General features: G+C 38.2%; 2 protein-coding genes across 4 annotated transcripts in view; one reads left to right on the plus strand and one right to left on the minus strand.

Annotated features, from left to right (window-relative positions):
* LOC113677967 (uncharacterized) lies at positions 1-9,749 on the minus strand. 2 transcript variants are annotated; one of them, XM_027194834.2, is made up of 18 exons: positions 9,530-9,749; positions 8,899-9,028; positions 8,221-8,260; positions 7,508-7,604; positions 6,741-6,853; positions 6,377-6,580; positions 6,204-6,264; positions 5,689-5,810; positions 5,443-5,547; positions 5,185-5,298; positions 3,947-4,146; positions 3,313-3,564; positions 2,537-2,610; positions 2,128-2,180; positions 1,751-1,858; positions 1,308-1,385; positions 994-1,123; positions 1-392 (listed from the first exon to the last, which is right to left on the minus strand). In XM_027194834.2, exons 1-18 carry the CDS (start codon positions 9,624-9,626, stop codon positions 211-213), a joined length of 2,160 nt encoding a protein of 719 aa, XP_027050635.2. In that variant the 5' UTR covers positions 9,627-9,749; the 3' UTR covers positions 1-210. The 2 variants fall into 2 exon arrangements, with proteins under 2 accessions (XP_027050635.2, XP_089038758.1); XM_089182632.1 differs by having other exon boundaries at positions 8,899-9,025; positions 9,530-9,663.
* LOC113677958 (kinesin-like protein KIF28) overlaps positions 9,746-17,648 on the plus strand; it is a 22,622-nt gene continuing 14,719 nt past the window's right edge. The window contains exons 1-12 of one of the 2 annotated variants that reach the window (XR_016179801.1): positions 9,746-10,218; positions 11,282-11,476; positions 12,281-12,413; positions 12,551-12,630; positions 13,287-13,322; positions 13,760-13,838; positions 14,208-14,319; positions 14,910-15,017; positions 15,777-15,871; positions 16,073-16,111; positions 16,629-16,699; positions 17,562-17,622. Coding sequence is in view for 1 of the 2 variants with exons in the window: in XM_027194821.2 (XP_027050622.2) it covers positions 10,177-10,218; positions 11,282-11,476; positions 12,281-12,413; positions 12,551-12,630; positions 13,287-13,322; positions 13,760-13,838; positions 14,208-14,319; positions 14,910-15,017; positions 15,777-15,871; positions 16,073-16,111; positions 16,629-16,699; positions 17,562-17,622 (1,051 nt within the window). In the remaining variant the exon portion in view is untranslated. The remainder of the gene's footprint in view (positions 10,219-11,281; positions 11,477-12,280; positions 12,414-12,550; positions 12,631-13,286; positions 13,323-13,759; positions 13,839-14,207; positions 14,320-14,909; positions 15,018-15,776; positions 15,872-16,072; positions 16,112-16,628; positions 16,700-17,561; positions 17,623-17,648) is intronic. The other variant, XM_027194821.2, reaches the window with a different exon arrangement.

The raw sequence follows: 17,648 nt of genomic DNA on the forward strand, positions 1-17,648 counted from the left end.
AAGTCTGAGTGGTATTTATTTCGTATTCAAAGCTGGTTTTATATTTTCATCTCAAACTGTGTTTCTCAGTTTTCTTACAGAAACGTAAAATTTAGAGGACCGATGAATTGGTATCACACAGACATCAACCCTAAGATATCTAAGGTATTCAAATGCCATCTGTACATATTTGTCTCATCGTAATGAAATTTTAATTGTTCTAATGCCTATCTACATAAGTTCTTTGATTTTATTCAGAACGCCCTCTAAACCAAAAGATGTCACAGCGGAAAACGGTACAACCGATTTGAAATTTGTCCTCGCTAACTCCTCCGTTAATTCGATGAAGCTTGCATTTTGATGATGGGCTGGGCTGTTTGAAGAAATTTCTTGCAAAACTGAGAGGAGAGTCTCTGAAAATAGAAAATAAATAAAACATTAAAATCAGGGACACTATTGTAAGCAACTTGAGGGCTCCATCACATCTAAAAACACCTGAACTGATAGTCTTACCATGCCTCATGTATCAAACTCTGGACCAAAAGCCCGGTGGGAGCCTGGTCCAGAGCTAATACTCAGTCTTCTCTTCACGATTGTAAATTATTAATATTAAATTCAACGTAACAGATGAGTTGGCCCTACAATGAGCAAGCTGAAAACTGGCTCGAGGTCTGCGCTCGAGCCCTCGCAGGAGGTGATTCCCTATTCTTAAGCCTAAATACCAGCTTGATAACCATACAACTTTTTGCTTGTTTGTTTTTTATACTGTCGTGGGTTGTACAAAGGGCCCTTCATAACATGAGAAACTACAAAGTCAGTAAGAGGATTTCAAAACCATTGTTTAGTCGAGGGGGCGCATATAACAAGAGTTGTATACTTCCATTTGTGTCACTCCAGAGAATCTAGAATTCACCCAAGTCACCCAAGTCGATAAAACGATTTTACGTTGACCTTTAAAACATCCCTTGCATGTTACTCTACTTCACACCACGACAAGTGCGTTTGAAAGCTTACCTTGTTCTTGAATAGACTGCAACTGCTGTTTCAAAGCCTGAAATCTGCTAATTGCCCCTTTTCGGTCGAGCTTCGTCACAATAAGCATCTTTGGTCGATTCAACAACTCTCTCTTGTACAAAAATAGCTCCTAGACAAACACCGAGGGGAGAGGAGTAGGTTTTAGACAAACAAATTTCTTTAAGCGAAAAAAAAAAAACATTTGGAACATTCATACTTGCTGATTCTTTCCATCATTCACTTGTATTTGCGATGATATTATGACGATGACGGTCATTGGTTAACCCGGAGAAAATTAATGATAGCGTAAATACCTTGAGTAAAATGCACACGTTTTCAAATGCTGTCCTCGCAGGGAATTTATCGTTGAAATGGAAGCCATCGACATCAACCTAGCAAAATTTAAGAGTCCGTCATTTATATATTTCCTTACAGCATTTCCATCGTACAATTTTGGTGGGTTGGGGGGCGAAATGAGTTATTGAATGTGTTATAGAAAATACGGAGGTGGTGAATACATCTCGGGAGACCGGGCCGACTCATGTAAGGAGACTACAACAACATCATGCTTAAGTGGAGACAATGAAAAAAAAAACTGCAAAGCAACAATGTTTTCATCCTTTTACAACAAATAGTTGGAAAAGTTATACGGTTTGTTACAGAGAAGCCCTTAAAGGGCAACAAAACATATTCGAATACAGCAGTTTCAAGAGTGGACACCTAAAATCAAATTTCTAAACAGACTTGTGTTACTTACAACTAGTGCCAGGGCCTTGGCTTTTTCTGTGTGCTTCAGAAAAGCGTGACCCAGTCCCCTGTTAGCTGCTGCTCCTTCTATTAATCCGGGAAGGTCAGCCACGCGAACCTGGGAAAAGAAGAGACTTCCAGTTACACTGAACCTAACAGTTTTTTTTTTCTATTGAATTTCCGACAGTAAAGAAGGCCAACACTATGAGCCGAAGTGACACCCCTGTCAATATTTGGCCCGTTGTCGTTGAAAACGTTGAAAAGAAAGAAAAAGTACAGCAATGTGGATCTCACACTCCAGCCATCTCGCTTTTCGTTTCTCTTCACCTTTAGACTGACATAACAAGATGCAACATTGAAATGTAAGCAGGTTACCACTCTTTTTACCTGAGAATGATCCGTGTATTCCACCATTCCGATGCTTGGACGCATTGTCGTAACTACGAAGGGAAAAGTTACATTTTGACCAGTGCAAAAGCCAGTTATGAGCAATAAAGGAATCACGTCACACTTCGTTCATCTTGTAACAATTTATCGCAAATATCAAGGAAAAGTTCCTTTTGGTGACAGGAGCGACAAACGAAAATTACTCAAGAGTGCATTAAGAGTCTAAGGATAGAAACAGCAAAAGCTTCGCTCTTATAATGATGACACATCAAGCTCGCTAAAAACTCGACTTCTTCCTTTAAACATCTTTTTCAAAGTGTTGTTACAAAAACACAAACAGTCTCCCTGATCAGAGTAGACGGGTTGATTTACAGTAAAACGAATCACTCACAATCAAACAGTGACTTACAAGCGTAATCTCCAATTTTTGGGTTGGCATTGCTGATGGCAGTTAGCAGAGTGGACTTGCCTGCATTTGGAAATCTAACAAGTGAAAAAATGACCAGGACACTTTACCACATCTTTCAGTTATCATGTAAAAAACACAAACGTCCCTAACGGTTTTGGCATGCCGGTTGGTTGGGTAGTTAGTTAATTCTTTATCTCGCAAGATCATAATGTTAATTCTCTCCTCCGGCTGCTACACATTTCCTTCTAAATTAGCTATGTGAATTTGGTATTAGATCAAGATAACAGCTTCTAACTGATAAGTTTGAGTATTCTCATAACCTGTTTGCTGTATAGTATACAGATATTGCAGAGAGAGGATACATGTTAATCATTTCTGGGAATCAAAGGGTTAAAAGAGTGGCGGGCAGGTGGATCATTTAACATGATTATGGGCGTAACATTCTGACAACGTCATCGAAGAACATGTAACTATAGAGGGCTACGCTTTCTCGTCCATGCGTTGAATAAATGTCAGTACGCATCTACAAACAAACCGTACACTAAATATCTGAACTCTGTATTTTTTTGTTTGTTTGTTTTATGTTCTGAGGACGTAAATTGCTATATTTACTTGTATTTCTATTCAGAATTAAAGGGTATGATTTCACTTATACAGAAAAATATGGCAGTTCTGACGCTAGTTAAAAACCAAAAACAAAAGAGTGCGAAAGAACAGTGTCAGGTTAAATTAGAAGAATGCGAAACACTATCATAGTACATACATGCAGTACATACCCAACCAAGGCTACGTCAGACTTCAGCCTCAACTCCAATCTAACCATGTTTATATCGCCCTTCTCTCCGCCCCAGTTTTCTGTGACAGCACAACCTCCACGGCCGCCTTTGGCCACAACAATCCTGGACCCAGGTTCTTCCAGTTCTCCGATAATCCTGCCTTCATCTGTTGACAAAGTGGTTCCAGGCGGAACAGGGATTATTATGTCACGACCACGGATTCCACGATGTTTTCGGCCTCTCTCATCGATGCTACACAATGAAGTTAGAGAGCAATTAGAGTGTGGTCAGTTGAATTACAAGATAGGAATTGAAAAGCAGATTTACAGTGTGGTTACACAAGAAAAGTTAATGACAGAAATATAATTCCACTTGGGATATCGTCAGGTTTCTCAATGACCCCCCCCCCCCCTCCCACTACCACCTTAGAGAGGACAGGATACCTTCGAAACAGAAAGGTTACTTGACATAAACTTAAAACATGCAGTCATGGCTCTTGCTCTTACTCTCTTACTCTCTTACTCCTAGTCTCATTTTTACCATATATTAAAGAGTCCCTTAGAAGCTTTACGTATATTTAACCAGAAGCCTATAACCTTTTGGTTCGGTAAAATGACAACAGGGACTCTCTCACCTAAAGGAAGTGCCATGTTCAGCGATGATCCGTCGGTTTTCTTTAATAGCAAAATGGCGTAGGTCACCATAAGGAAGACACTTGACAATCACATCCCCACCATCCCCTCCCATTCCACCAAAGCGAGGTGATCCCTGGCCACCACCCCCACCACGGACGTAGATACGGGCGCGGTCGTCCAGCCCATGGCGCTCCGGTCTCTGTAACAGTAACATGATAACAATGAATTATCAAAAGCGAAATACGGCGGCGCAAACCGTCTCTGCTTTGTCATTCGTCACAGTGCTTGAAAGCTAAAAGTAGAAAGGGGCTCGTTTTCGCGACTCGTGCATCTTAAAAAATTTAGCCGAAGTTTTTCTAGGTCTGTTATTAGTAAACCGTGTTCATGTTAGCCATCTTAACGTTTCACTCTCAAGAGTGACCAAGACTGAATTTCTCCTTACAATATCAGTACAATATCACGCAGACAAGTGATGGGAATAAGTAATTAAATCAATTAGGAGATTATTAGTTGATCCAATACCAAATTCTCCGAGATAACATCATAAGAATTGTATAACAGACGGTAAGGAGATTAACAATTTAGATCTCGGGAGTGGAAAGGTTCAATCACCGTTTTCCTTTAACGGGTTACTCTTAACTTCTTAATGCTTATTCACCGTAGCAAATTATCATTTCAGGCTTGCTTTCGCGGTTAGGTCGCGTTTTAACCCTTTAACTCTTAGAAGTGATAAACATGGAACTTCTGCCTATAATATCTATACATTATCCTGCAAACAGGTAACGAGAAAACTCCAACTTATCTGGTAGAAGTTGTTGTCTTGATCTAACACTAGATTCACATAACTGATTTACAAGGAAATGTGGGAAGTTATAAGGGAGTATTAACAATCAGATCTTGGGAGTTAAAAGGTTAACGGCCGCTTCAAGGATGGAGAGATGGCTGGTGCCAAGATAAAACAAGAATGTATATATATAGACTGCCGACCGGGACAAAAAAAATTGCTGTGGTAGGAAAGTAGCCAATGTATAGAGGTGAGCGTAAGTGGGGTCTCAATTGCATTTTTCACTTCTGCTTTGTAAGCTACACGAAAGCCCGGATTGTTTTCTAACAATAAGGGAGAGTGTGTGTATGCAAGATCCCTCTGGCGGCTCGCTCCTTAAGCGCCCTACTATCATATCATATAATTGATACGTGCTGCACGAAAAGTGCATTCTACACCCCTTCCGTTGCCTACCTTGACTGGCACAGGAACTGGAGGACTAAACACTTTAAACGGTACGAGCTTTGGCGGAATGGTTGCCGTGAATGAAGGAGGCGGTGGCTCTATTAAGTGCCTCGCAGGAGTTATCTAAAGAAAAAAACAACATCAACTATAAACGTACACGTCTTGAGTAGAACATCTCGGAAACAGTTATTATTCCCATAAGTATCTCTCGCCCGGAAAATAACATGGATGTACATGTACATGTATATCTTTGCAGCAGTGACATACCATGGAGTCTTCTTCTTCACTCAGTGAAGGTAGCGCCTCAGTCATCATAGACAATCCTTGAAATGATGGCGGTGCCAACTTTTTAACATCTACATGAGATTGCATCTGCCACAAAACGATCAAAGGATAACTAACAAATAAATAAATCACCATGATACAAACATTCAAGTAAGGGGAAGAACAGTTGATCAACAAGTAACATGTGGTGAGATCTAGGAACAACTCCATCATCTGTCAAATTATTACCTCTCTAAGGAAGGGAATTTCATTTTGTCCATAAAGAAGAACCACGTCAAGTGGTTTAACTTTTGCATGTGTCTTTTTCAGACAGTACAGAGTGAACGATCTCCCTGACATGGGCTGTTGAACTGAAAGTAATATTTATGGTCAGTAATATCTATATTCAGCCTATCCATGATGGGAAAACTTGACAGTAATTTAGTTACTCTGGATAGCCCAAATCCTTTACATATCACACAACAGAGAGTAAAAAAGCTGATAAACACTTGCTAGGCTGAGAGTGATAAGATTGAGAGAAAACGGAGATAATTAAGGCTTAAAATAGATTTAAAACAAAATTAAACAATAACAATAAACTAAAAAAAAAAGTAAACTTGTTTGAACTGGTTTGTGGCATGGGTGCTAAACACTATTTTTTGAATTGGGAAAGAAGGAGGTTTTTAATATTTGAAGATTTCAAAAAAAATATTTCAAAAAATTGGAAATATCAGCGACACATTTGTGGCTATGAAGCGTCTAACCGAGGATAATCAAGTCCACAGGAAGCAATTCATCCATGGAATGCACTTCATCCTCTGTCATCTGAAAAAATAATTAACATTTATCAATAATTAATTTATGATAAAATTAGCTAATTTGTCAAACAAAAAATTTAATTTTGGATCTTAGGAAAGATAGGATTACAGCCACTTACCACACGTATAGATGATCCTTCATCATCTGACATTTTCATTGTATCTCCAATCTCTCTTTCTATTGGCTCTCTGTCTACCTCCTCAATGTCAGCTGAATGCTGTTCCCCAACTGCTGTGCCAACTGACTGTCTGTCCATCACCTCTATGTCTTGTGCATCAATGTCTATGGTCACTGGATGTAAACTGTACATGTGCGAAGCTTCCTGTAAAGATTCAGTTGACAATGAATAGCTTCTTTATGTTCAATCTTTCCATTGAGTAAATAAACAAACATACACAAATGCTTTGTAGTTCTTTCATGAACTCACATTGCAGAGCAAAATACTATGCCAAGTTAACAACACACAGTGTATTAAAACACACCTGAGGGGTTACCCCTTCCACCTCAGTGTCAGAATCAGCCTCATATTCAGCTGTAGGTACTGAGCATTTCAGACCATATTCCTCTAATTCTCTTGCAAGCTCCACAGCAAGGACTGCAAAACCAGAGAAAACATCTTGGATATAATAGGAGTGTAGGTTACGCTCATGTCAAGACTTTAAAATGGGATTATCATAGCAGAATATGTTCTATATTGCATATATATGAAGGTGCCAAAGGGTTTACATTTGATGCATAATTAAGCTTAAAATTAATACTTGATGCATGAATTTTTCAAAAAGGCAAGGTAAGGTTAGATTTCAAATTTTCCCTTATATATTTGTGACACATGAAATACTGTTTAAAATAAATGTGACAGGTGAATTTTTTCTACAATTTTTATGTAAAATGGAATCAGGGACCCCCCTTTCTCTCCTTCTTTTGGTATCCTCATGCATGTACATGTATAGTCATACAGTACAACTACATGACTTGTGTGGAATTCAACTCTGTCAGGCTTCAGGTAATGAACTAAAGTAAAAGTTTACGTCAGCATTTTGTGGCATGCACATTTCAAATAAATCATATCTCCATCTCCATGGGCAACACAAGCCCAGATTTTGGTATCAATGCAAAACCTCTACAATTCCCAAATTGTTTATTTGTTGTCCAACTACCTCCTTATGCATGCTTAGGGGTAAAACTCACATGTAAAGTGGCCATTCTAATCTCTTGAAATCTGTTGGTGCCTGCTTTGATAAGCACTTACCTTTTGCCCTCACAAACACTAAAGCTCTTTTGGGTTTGTACTTCAGTAACACATGGGCAACACATTTTCCTCCTTGTGTTACAGAGAATGGCATTGCCTGCAGCAAATGATATATAATTATTTTAACAATACAAAGCTAAATGAAGAATCAAATTAATTAATGAACAAGCTTTGATCACACTGCACATACACCAGTAAGTTATAAGGCATTTTCACTCTATAACAGCACAAAAGTTTCCTGATTACAGTGGAAAAGAGATTAAGTGTTTTTCATCCACTTTATATAAGAAAAATTTGAAAATGCATCAATGAGAGCATAATGACTGATTACTTTCTTAACTGTTATAAAAACTTAATAAGCTTAACTGAAAGGATAAAACTGCATGATAGTATTTTTACCAATTGTAAAAGTGCTCCAGAGAAGGTCCATTATCTGTGGACAATTTTTCCAGATTAGAATGGTAAGGCTACTAGCAATTGTGAAAATTAAGTTTTGCTTTGAAATTTTTACCAGGGTAGAGTGGAAAAGGCCAACCTAACTAATTTACTTAATAAATAATTAAATAGGAAACAATTAAATAGTGTGAATACACATTAAGTAAAAAGCAGCCCAAATGACACTAGCACTTCAAATCACTTCTCTTTAATTTGTTCCACTTTTGCATGCTTTGTTTGAAAATAACAAAGTTACTTCTGTATTCCCTGTAACTCACGTGAAGCGGTTGGTATTTTGTTGATTTTTCTATTTCCGCACTGCAAACCAAAGAGAACAATAGCTCAGGTATCATACATGATGTTATAATTTCTGTGATTCTTCATTGAACTGGTCAACTGAAAGAAGTTTCACATGGTTATCTAGATAGACTATGAGCAGTCCCCCCTTTATCAGTGAAGTCCATTGTGCAATTTGAACAAGGGACTATGGACTGAGTCCAAGAGTTTAAATTCTGTGTTGCGCTCATAGTGCAAAAATATTGTTGGCTATGGGCTGGAAATCTGTCAACAAGAAGTCATGCATGTCAATGCTTGTCAGCATTTCAGATTAGAGCAGACTAAGGCACTTGAAGCTCTCATCACTGGAAAAAAGGTTCTCACAATTTTGCTTACTGGCTTTGGAAAGAACCCCATCTGCTAGGTGTTTTGTTTCACAAAATCTTGTCAATTGATTTCTTTTCACTAATTTTTTCCATATTCACCAAAAAGGAGGGAATACTTGTGGTCTAGGTTATCTAACACAGGGTGAGCAACAAACATGAAATTACAATAAAAATGACATCACCGCATCCACCTGAGTATTTGGCATCCAAAGGAAATATCTTGATATTGCATAAATATGGATTTCTTTTAACATAATTTGTCAAAACAGTATACATGAAAACAACTATTCAAACCTTTTGGCAGTAACCACCTGACTTGGTATGGCAACACTTGATGGACTAGACAGCTTTCTGAGTTTTACACATGAAGCACACAGGCTCAGCTTGGTAACATTTGATTTTCTCATGGACTTTCTCAGGGCTGCTGTGGAATGAAAATGATTCCACGCCGTGTAAAAAATAGAATAAAGAACCAAATAAAATTTATGTAGAATTAAACATTGTACAGACAAAGAAATGAGGTTATTGTGAAAAACAACTCACTATAGAAACCTTTTAGCTGTCAGTTGACCAGCTTTTGGTGTTAACTTATTTTAAAAGTGATCCAACCAATGCAGATTGCGTTCAACTTTTAAAATCGTATACAAAGTATACAGTCCAAGTTTTAGTTTTATGTGAACTGAGCAGAATGATCATAGCAATAATGAACACTACTTCAGCCGGTGGAGCACTGCACTGGTATTGCAGAGGTTACAGGTTCAACTCCCGTACAGGCCTGAAATTTCCAGGCTTTAATTTCACTACTGCTTAAGGGGTGTTCATTACTACTAAGATCGCTCTCGTATTCAATAATAATAGTAGTAATAACTGTTTTTTATTCCAGGCCGGTCCTTAACCAGAGTTAACCAGAGCATTTTGAAATTACCTGTATGAGCAGCTGTTGCTGTTCTGAGAAGTCGAGTCCCAGACCATGTTCTACCGTAAGAAGAACGAATTACCCTTAAAAGCACAACATCCGCCATCTTGGATCTGTGTATAACCACAAGGGTCGATGGGAGATCTTCATCTTTCCCTAACCCACACCTAAGGGGATATGAATGTTTCTTCCTTCCAGGGAGGGGAAAGGATATTTTGGAGAGTTAAACTAAAATTTTAATAAAGACGACGAGGCTGAGCTCCATAAAAGCGATTGTACATCTGCTACGATTTAAAAAATAAACTAGCTTTCTGTTGTTACACAGTGGGCATTTCCAGAGTAAACTTCGATCAGCAAAGAAAATCAGCGACGTGTATACAATGTTTTTGGCAACGCATACAAACACAGTCGTTAATCAGTGACGTCGACAATAATCAGCGTGACCCCACAGCAGAGATTGCAAACATTTTACCGATCGAGTGACTTACTTGGAACTACTCGAGATCGAGAGCCTTGGAAAACTACTTTAGTGCTAATTTACAAACTGGATGTCATTTTAGTGTGAAAACAAGGGCCTTGTCGGCTGAATGATAAATTTGCGCGGGGTATCTTCGTAGCCAAGGAGACAATTTGTGAGACACTTGTCTTCGCTAAAGATGGCCGAGAACGTACGGGTTGCTGTGAGGGTTCGACCATTTATATCCTTTTTATCGTATATATTGTAATGCAGGATTGTTGCCATAATCCGTCTACCTATGCTTCGGCAAATATTGGCCTCCGATTTAAACATATGTGTCTGCTTTTGTGATTTGTTGTTTGCAGTTCACCGATCAATCGAGATGTCTTCGTACTGTAGGGCATCTCTTATTAAGTAATTACCTAGAGGATAGCAGGTGGTATACCGTTTCCAATAAATCGTAAATTTAGTTTTCTCTTTAGTGGAGAATATCATTGTCATACATTTCCTATTGTAGATTTATTTTATCTCAGTAAACAGCTGACTTAATAAAGTGCATTAGATATTGGGCTCTCCTAAGCCCGAAAATTTGCATTCAAAACAGTCATCAATTGTGTAATTGCTTTTGAATGCTACTTTATGAAGAGTGACAGCTCACGAAGTCCAAATGACTCTAAATGAAAAAGTTTGTAGACTTGATAAACACGCAGAACTTTTAGTCAAACATGCATTTATGAATGGTTCTCAATTTAAACAATGTTCATGTAGATTACACGGTTGTTTAATTCATGTCTCATGAAGCAGCTTGTAAGAGACGGGTCATGAAGCATTTTCATGGTCGTGAATGGCAATGCAAATAGCCACTCTAATTACCTAGAGGATTAATTTAAGTTGTTCTGTCTCTAGAGTTGAGTTTTGTCTCAAGTCATTCTTTCATTTCATTCTTTTTTTTTTTACTTTTTTTTTTTTATTTTTGATTTTTTTATCTGTCTACTCGACTAGTTTGTTTTGTTTTGTTTTCGTTTCCTTTTTTTTCACTCAGCTCTTTGTCGCAGTTTTTTTAGTCTTTCTTTTTCATTTGGCTTAGTTTGTTTAGTTTTGTACTGAAGGCTGCATGAAGAAGGAGTGGAGAGGGGGGAGGGGAGAGGTGACAAACCAAAGCTGCAGCATGAACCCTTACTTCAGAAGGGTTGTGGATATTTTATGTGACACAACAGCACTATCCCCTTTCTAATTTTAACATGATTGAATTACACAAGTGTTGCACACATGAAGTCAGGTTAAACATCCTTGACAGTTTGCACAATTCTCGCGAGAAAGCTCGCGCAGCTATATTAATTATCAAGATGCAGGGTAACAATACTTACATTGCAGATCCTGGAGCTCCGGGGGAGGAACCAAGAAAGTTTGCCTTTGATTTTAGTTACTGGTCACATGATGGGTTCAAAGAGCTTGATGATGGGTATCTTGCATCTGCTGAACCTCAATACGCAGATCAGGTGCGGCAATTGGCTCATTTGTTACTGTGATTTATCACAGCTTGTCAGTTGGCTCAATTAGTTTAGTCACAATAGAAACCAGGCCAGTTTTTTTTTAAATTGAGACTTTAAAAATTTTTAGCCAAATCTTTACATGTTGGTTTTTTACTATTACCATAGACAATATAATGCATGCAAATATTTCTATGTTTATAATTGCAATAATTTGTGATTACATTTTTTATAAATTTTTTTTATTCCTTGCATTTTGGTGTATTCTTACATGTATCTTATCCAATAGTCCATTTTACAGTTATGTACTTGGTTGCCAAGCCTTTGAACAGGAATGAGGCTAAGGGTGACCTTGTTATGATACAAACCTTGCTTCTTTTCAAATGCAAATTACTTTGTTATCATGCTAACTAGATACTGGTCTCTATCACAACAAGGTCACCTTCAGCCTCACTCCAAATCAAAGGCTTGGCAACTAAGTACACAGCTGTAAAATAGCTTATTGTTATCTAAAGAGGCTTTGTATCTGCTAAAGATAAGTAATCTATTAGTTCCCCCAACACTCTTGAGATTCCTGTTGGCCTGCACTGTATTAACAAGTGTGGTATCCTTTAATTTCGAAGAAGAAACACGTATTGCCAGTTTAAAAGTGATGGAATAATTGAACTATGCTTGGCTTCTTTTTTTATGCCGATAGAACAAAACAAAACTCCATTTACCTAGTAATTTTTATTTTGTGACCGTTTTTATTTTGTAAATGTTAGTTGTTATTTTACTTTGTTTTGTTAATTGTGTGTTTTAATTACCGTATAGAAACGTGTCTTTGATGACTTGGGACGAGGAGTCCTCGAAAATGCATGGAATGGATATAACTGCTCGCTGTTTGCATATGGTCAGACTGGGTCCGGGAAATCTTACTCCATGGTTGGCTATGGGCAGAATAAGGGTAAATATAGGAAAATGTTTGTGAAATGGTGATTAATTTAGCTTTTTTGATGTTTTTGTAGTGAGGTTATAGTTGTACATGAGTCATATGCTACATATGGCATAAACTTAGTCAAATTTTTGCTATATTGTACACAGGTATTGTTCCAATATTTTGTGAGACATTGTTCAGTGAAGTTGAACAAAAGAGGAGTGCAGGGTCAGAAACAGAATACCAGGTATTTTAAGTGACTTATGATTTACAACAATTTTATACATGGTGAATGTATCTGCAATCAACTTCCTCTTGTCAAATGGTTCTTGTCTGGTGATCCTGACATACAGTTACCACAGACTGAAATATTAGTTGAGAATCTGACTTAAAAATTCTGTTTCCCAATCTTGGAAAGTTTGGAGAATCATTTAAATTAAAGAACCTCAAATTTCTGGAAACTGATAAGTAAGGCCTTGACAGTACCTTGAGGGTTTTTGAGTGTCAAGGACTGAGAATTAAGTTTTGAAAAATTTTTTACTGTCATGGTTTTTTTGCTTGTCATATCTTGGGGTTTTGTACATGGCTTACATTGCCATTTTTTGCATATACTGCACAAATTAGTTGCTCAATAAAGCTTTAATCAGTTAAGAGTGAGTAAGTCACACTGTATGAGTTAGATTCATGTGTCAGGAAGATTCACTGGAGCCATGCCATCAAGGGGAGGGTGTCGTGTGTCAGGAGGGTTCACTGGTGCCATGCCACAATAGGAGGAGGGGGGGGGGTGTGAAGTCTTTGATATTCTTTGGCTAACAACTTTAATTTGCTTGCTCTGCAATACCAGGTTATTGAAATTTACAATTTAGATTAAGTTTGAAAATTTCAATTCATTTTCCATTCCAGGTTACATTTAGCATGCTTGAAATCTACAATGAAGCGGTAAGTTACATTTACATCTTTTTTACATCCATTTTAAAATTGCTGGTAATCCTAGCAATCTGATTGGTTCCCGTAGGTGTAACTTGTTCAGGAATTGCCCAACTTTTTGCTCTAAGTGATGCCTTGCCTTAAAATGTACTAGCAGGGAGAGAAAATAAAGAACATTACAGAGAAATCTTAAAGGAACTTCACCTCATATTATATTACAAAGGGAAATCAATGCAGAAAGACATTTCTATCATAGTTTAACTACTAATTAAAACTACTTTGAAGACATTTATTGACAGTGCAGGTGTCACGCACATGCAGCAGACGCATTGACAATCTTTTAAGTGTGAAGTAGACCTACTTTCAGCTATCAAATCGAAGTAACTGTGCTCTAATGGCCGTTCATGAGGTTTTAATACATCTTCTTCGTTTTATTTCGTCACATGCAGGTCCGCGATCTACTGAACCCAGCGGGTAACAAGAAAGGAGGACTAAAAGTGCGTCAGCACCCTTCCAAAGGCTTCTACGGTATTAAAAAAAAACCACCTCCTTATCTAATTACAATGGTCTCAGCAATTTTAATTAGACAAAGGTCTAACGTTAGTATGGTTATGTAATCTTGAATCTTCACTTAACTTGCCCTGGGTGCAAAAAATCTGGGGACATACTGAATTGCGTACGATGATGCATGTGTTAGCATGTTCGGTGAGTATTTTGCCCATATCCGCACATACTCCTAGCAAGAACATTTGACCTCATTTTGCCAACACTTTCACTACAGTACAGTATTAGTTTTTGTGCACCTTAAGCTCTTAACGTTTTGACTCATTCACGTCACCTCTGCAATGTCAATGTCTGTGACAATTCTTTAACATTCTCCCTTTTTGTTTCACTCAGTGGAGAGTTTAGTGAGTGTTCCAGTCAAGGATTACCCTGATATTGAAAGTCGAATTGAGGAGGGAACAAGGAACAGGACGGTGGCCGCTACTAATATGAATGCGACGAGCAGGTAAGTGAGAATCTGTCTTGAATACGAAAAAACGGTCTAAATTGGCAGCCCTTAAAATAGAAAACGGTGGATTCTGAGATTTTGACTCGTCTTAAGTTATAAATCTGACGTTTCGAGCGTTAGCCTTTCGTCAGAACGAATGGAAAAAAGCTAACGCTCTGACGAAGGGCTAACGCTTGAAACGTCAGGTTTGAAACTCCTTACGGTGGCCAATTTACGTTACCAACTCAGGTGATAATACTAAATTACCCTGTTATACCCTCCCACTGACACGGCATAACAGTTTCTTTAGAAAGTTACCCTCTATATTCGCTAAGTTATAAATATCTATCATTATTCTTTAGAAAATTGATAGCTTCATTCTATTTCTATTAACTCGATAACCTATTGGAAGAGTAGTTGATGAGAAGAATTGAGAGGTACATTGTAGTCTTGCCAATGTGACTGAATGCACCAGACCTTTCTCACTTGAAGTGTATTCATTTGTTCTTGAATAAACCATAGAGCCGGATAATTTAAGGATAGTTAATGCGTTTTTTCCATTATCTCTTCAATAAATACGGTTTTTTAAATGTAATTTTATCTGGTAGCCGTGCCCACACAATCGTCGCCATAAGCTTTAGTCAAAAGGGGGCAAACGCAGCCGGACAAATGATGACTAAAACGTCCATTGTGAACCTGGTGGACCTCGCTGGAAGGTTAGCTTTATGATTCCCTTCAGAGTAATTTTCCGTTGGGTGTCGAAAGTAATATGGGATTGCTTAGTCTTTGTTCATTTTCGCTCTCTGATTGGTTCAAAAATTAGTGCGACTCTCTCTCAACCAATCAGATGCAAAATTAAAACCAATCACGAATTGGTTGCCCGCGTTTTCCCGCGCTTTATATGGTTTGGTTGGTTTTACTTTGAGTTCTCATTGGCTATTTAGGGTACTTTCCTTTCGTCTAATTGGTCGTTAAGATTTCTTTGGTTTGGGATTTAAGACACTCAATCGGAAAGCGCTTTATACGTCAGAATCGAAGGGTTTTAGTAGCTTTGTTGCGAGGTACAGACTTAGAATTAAGACGTTTACGTCGATTTTTAGCTTACGAAGTGGAGCAGGTGGAAGGCTACGGGAGATTTCACGATGTGTCTGGGTTATATTGCGACCTTACCCCGGCAGAGCTAGAGGAGGGTAATAACGAGGCAATTTGCGTAGCAGCGCCTTATTGGTTATGATTAGTGATTGTCAGTAAAGTTTGGAAGACCAGTTTACCGTTGCCTCTCCCTTCTGCAACAATCATACAGAAATTTTGATCCGACGAAGGGCTAACGTTTGAAACAGCGGCTTTGCAACTCTTTAGGGTGTCCAATTTACGTTATCAGCTCAGTTGATAATACTAAATTACCCTGTTATACTCTCGCCACCACTTACCCCCTTTATTCATGACGTACCAGTGTGGCATCTTTTTATTTTTAGCGAGAGAGCAGATTCCACCGGAGCTACTGGGGACAGGTTAAAAGAGGGATCTGCCATTAACAAATCCCTTTCCACATTGGGCAACTGTATTAAAGGTACGTGTCTACACATTTGTATAATCTTGTATCTCTTTTTTTGACACCTGTATCGTGTACGATTTTAGCTTGATCTTCTCTATACTTCAATAGGCAATTTCTCGATCCTTCTACAGATGGCAAGTGCGTTTTTTTTTAAAATTTATTTACCGTAATGTCTTTTGTATCAGTATCTAAAACGTACCGTACGTTGATTTTTAGCGCTGGCGGATCAAGCATCTGGGAAAAAAGGCGCGCAAGGTGAGTCACTCAAATGATCAACGAAAGACGTAAAACCAGAGGATAATATACAGTTGAACAAACACCTCAACTTAAATAAATCACTTATGGTTGTTTTTTCTATTGCGACAGTTCATTTTCGAACTTTGTTTAATGACATGTATTCAACTTTTTGCGCTAACTCTTAGTCAGTGAAGTAAACTAAGATTGTGATGTTGTTTTTGTCTGTGCCTTTGTTTGCTTTTCAAAAAGCCCGCCCCAATCTAAGCCAAACTGACTTTTATTCTTTAACCCTCTGACCCTTACGAGTGACTTGCATTTAATGTCTTTTTTTTTTAACAATGTCACCCCTGAATCACTCTTTAAGGTCACTAGAATCAAGGAAATGATCACAAACTAAGAATACCTTGATTGCTCAACAGATTCTCCCAGTCAGCACCTTAGAAAATGCATATGAGAACAGTATGGAGAATATGCATACTGATGTTAGGGTGTAAAGGGTTGACCAACCGATGACTGACTTTTCCTACTTTTTTAGTTCCATTCCGTGATTCTGTGCTTACCAAGCTGCTTAAAAATGCCTTGGGAGGCAACAGCAAGACAATCATGGTATGTTGAAAATACCCATATCTACAAGACAAGATACAAAAAAATTTTATCACATAAACTGCGGTATCATACAGAGATTTCCGGCTCTGAGAAAAGTCGTAACAACACACGCAAAAAAATATCGTATTTTCTCACGTGTGTTGATATAACCAATCAGCTGCTGACACGTCACTCGCCTCCAGCGCCACTCGGTCAGGCTGATAAATGAACGGCAAAGCCTTCACGATTCTCGATACAAGTTTTTTGTCGGAAGTTTCTCGAATTATGGCGGCTAAAATACTAAAAAGTCCGTATTGCTGACAGACGGTGAGGTTCAAACTTTCCTAGAAGGGGAAGAAAACCAATATTCTAAAAGGAAAACCGAAAGTTACTTATTCAGTGATTTTGGTGTTAGAATTTCTCTCGGCTGAGAATGAAAATCGAAAACTGGAAGATTTGCCACTGGCCGATTTTGGCCGTTTACTTGAAAGACTTCTTCTATCGGAAAGGATAATAATCTGGGTGTCCAAGGGAGTGGAAGTCTGTGTCCTCAGATATCCACTCCACGAATTTTCTCGTGGTAAATACTATTTACCTTTTATCTTTTGAGTCAGTTTTCATGGGAAATCTTTAGGTGGTCCGACGTTATGAGTGTTCCTTCACTCAGACGGCAGGAATCGATAGTAGCCTTAATGCGGACAACTCAGAAAGCTGACATCCGTTCGATAAACTGATATATCCCTTGGCCTGGAATTGGAGCCTCCTACTCTTTCCCTCGTTTTCTTTTGACAGAATCCAGGATCAGGATGACAAAGATAATGATAATAAGTATGAGGAAAAGGATAATATTATTTCCCGATATTTACAATTTTTATGTGTACAGATTGCAGCTTTGAGTCCGGCCGATATAAACTATGAAGAAACGTTGTCTACTCTACGATTTGGTGAGCTGTTGTTCTTTGTGTCTTCT

This window comes from Pocillopora damicornis, chromosome 9 (genome assembly GCF_964200805.1).
Source record: "Pocillopora damicornis chromosome 9, jaPocDami1.2, whole genome shotgun sequence".
Taxonomy (NCBI): domain Eukaryota; kingdom Metazoa; phylum Cnidaria; class Anthozoa; order Scleractinia; family Pocilloporidae; genus Pocillopora; species Pocillopora damicornis.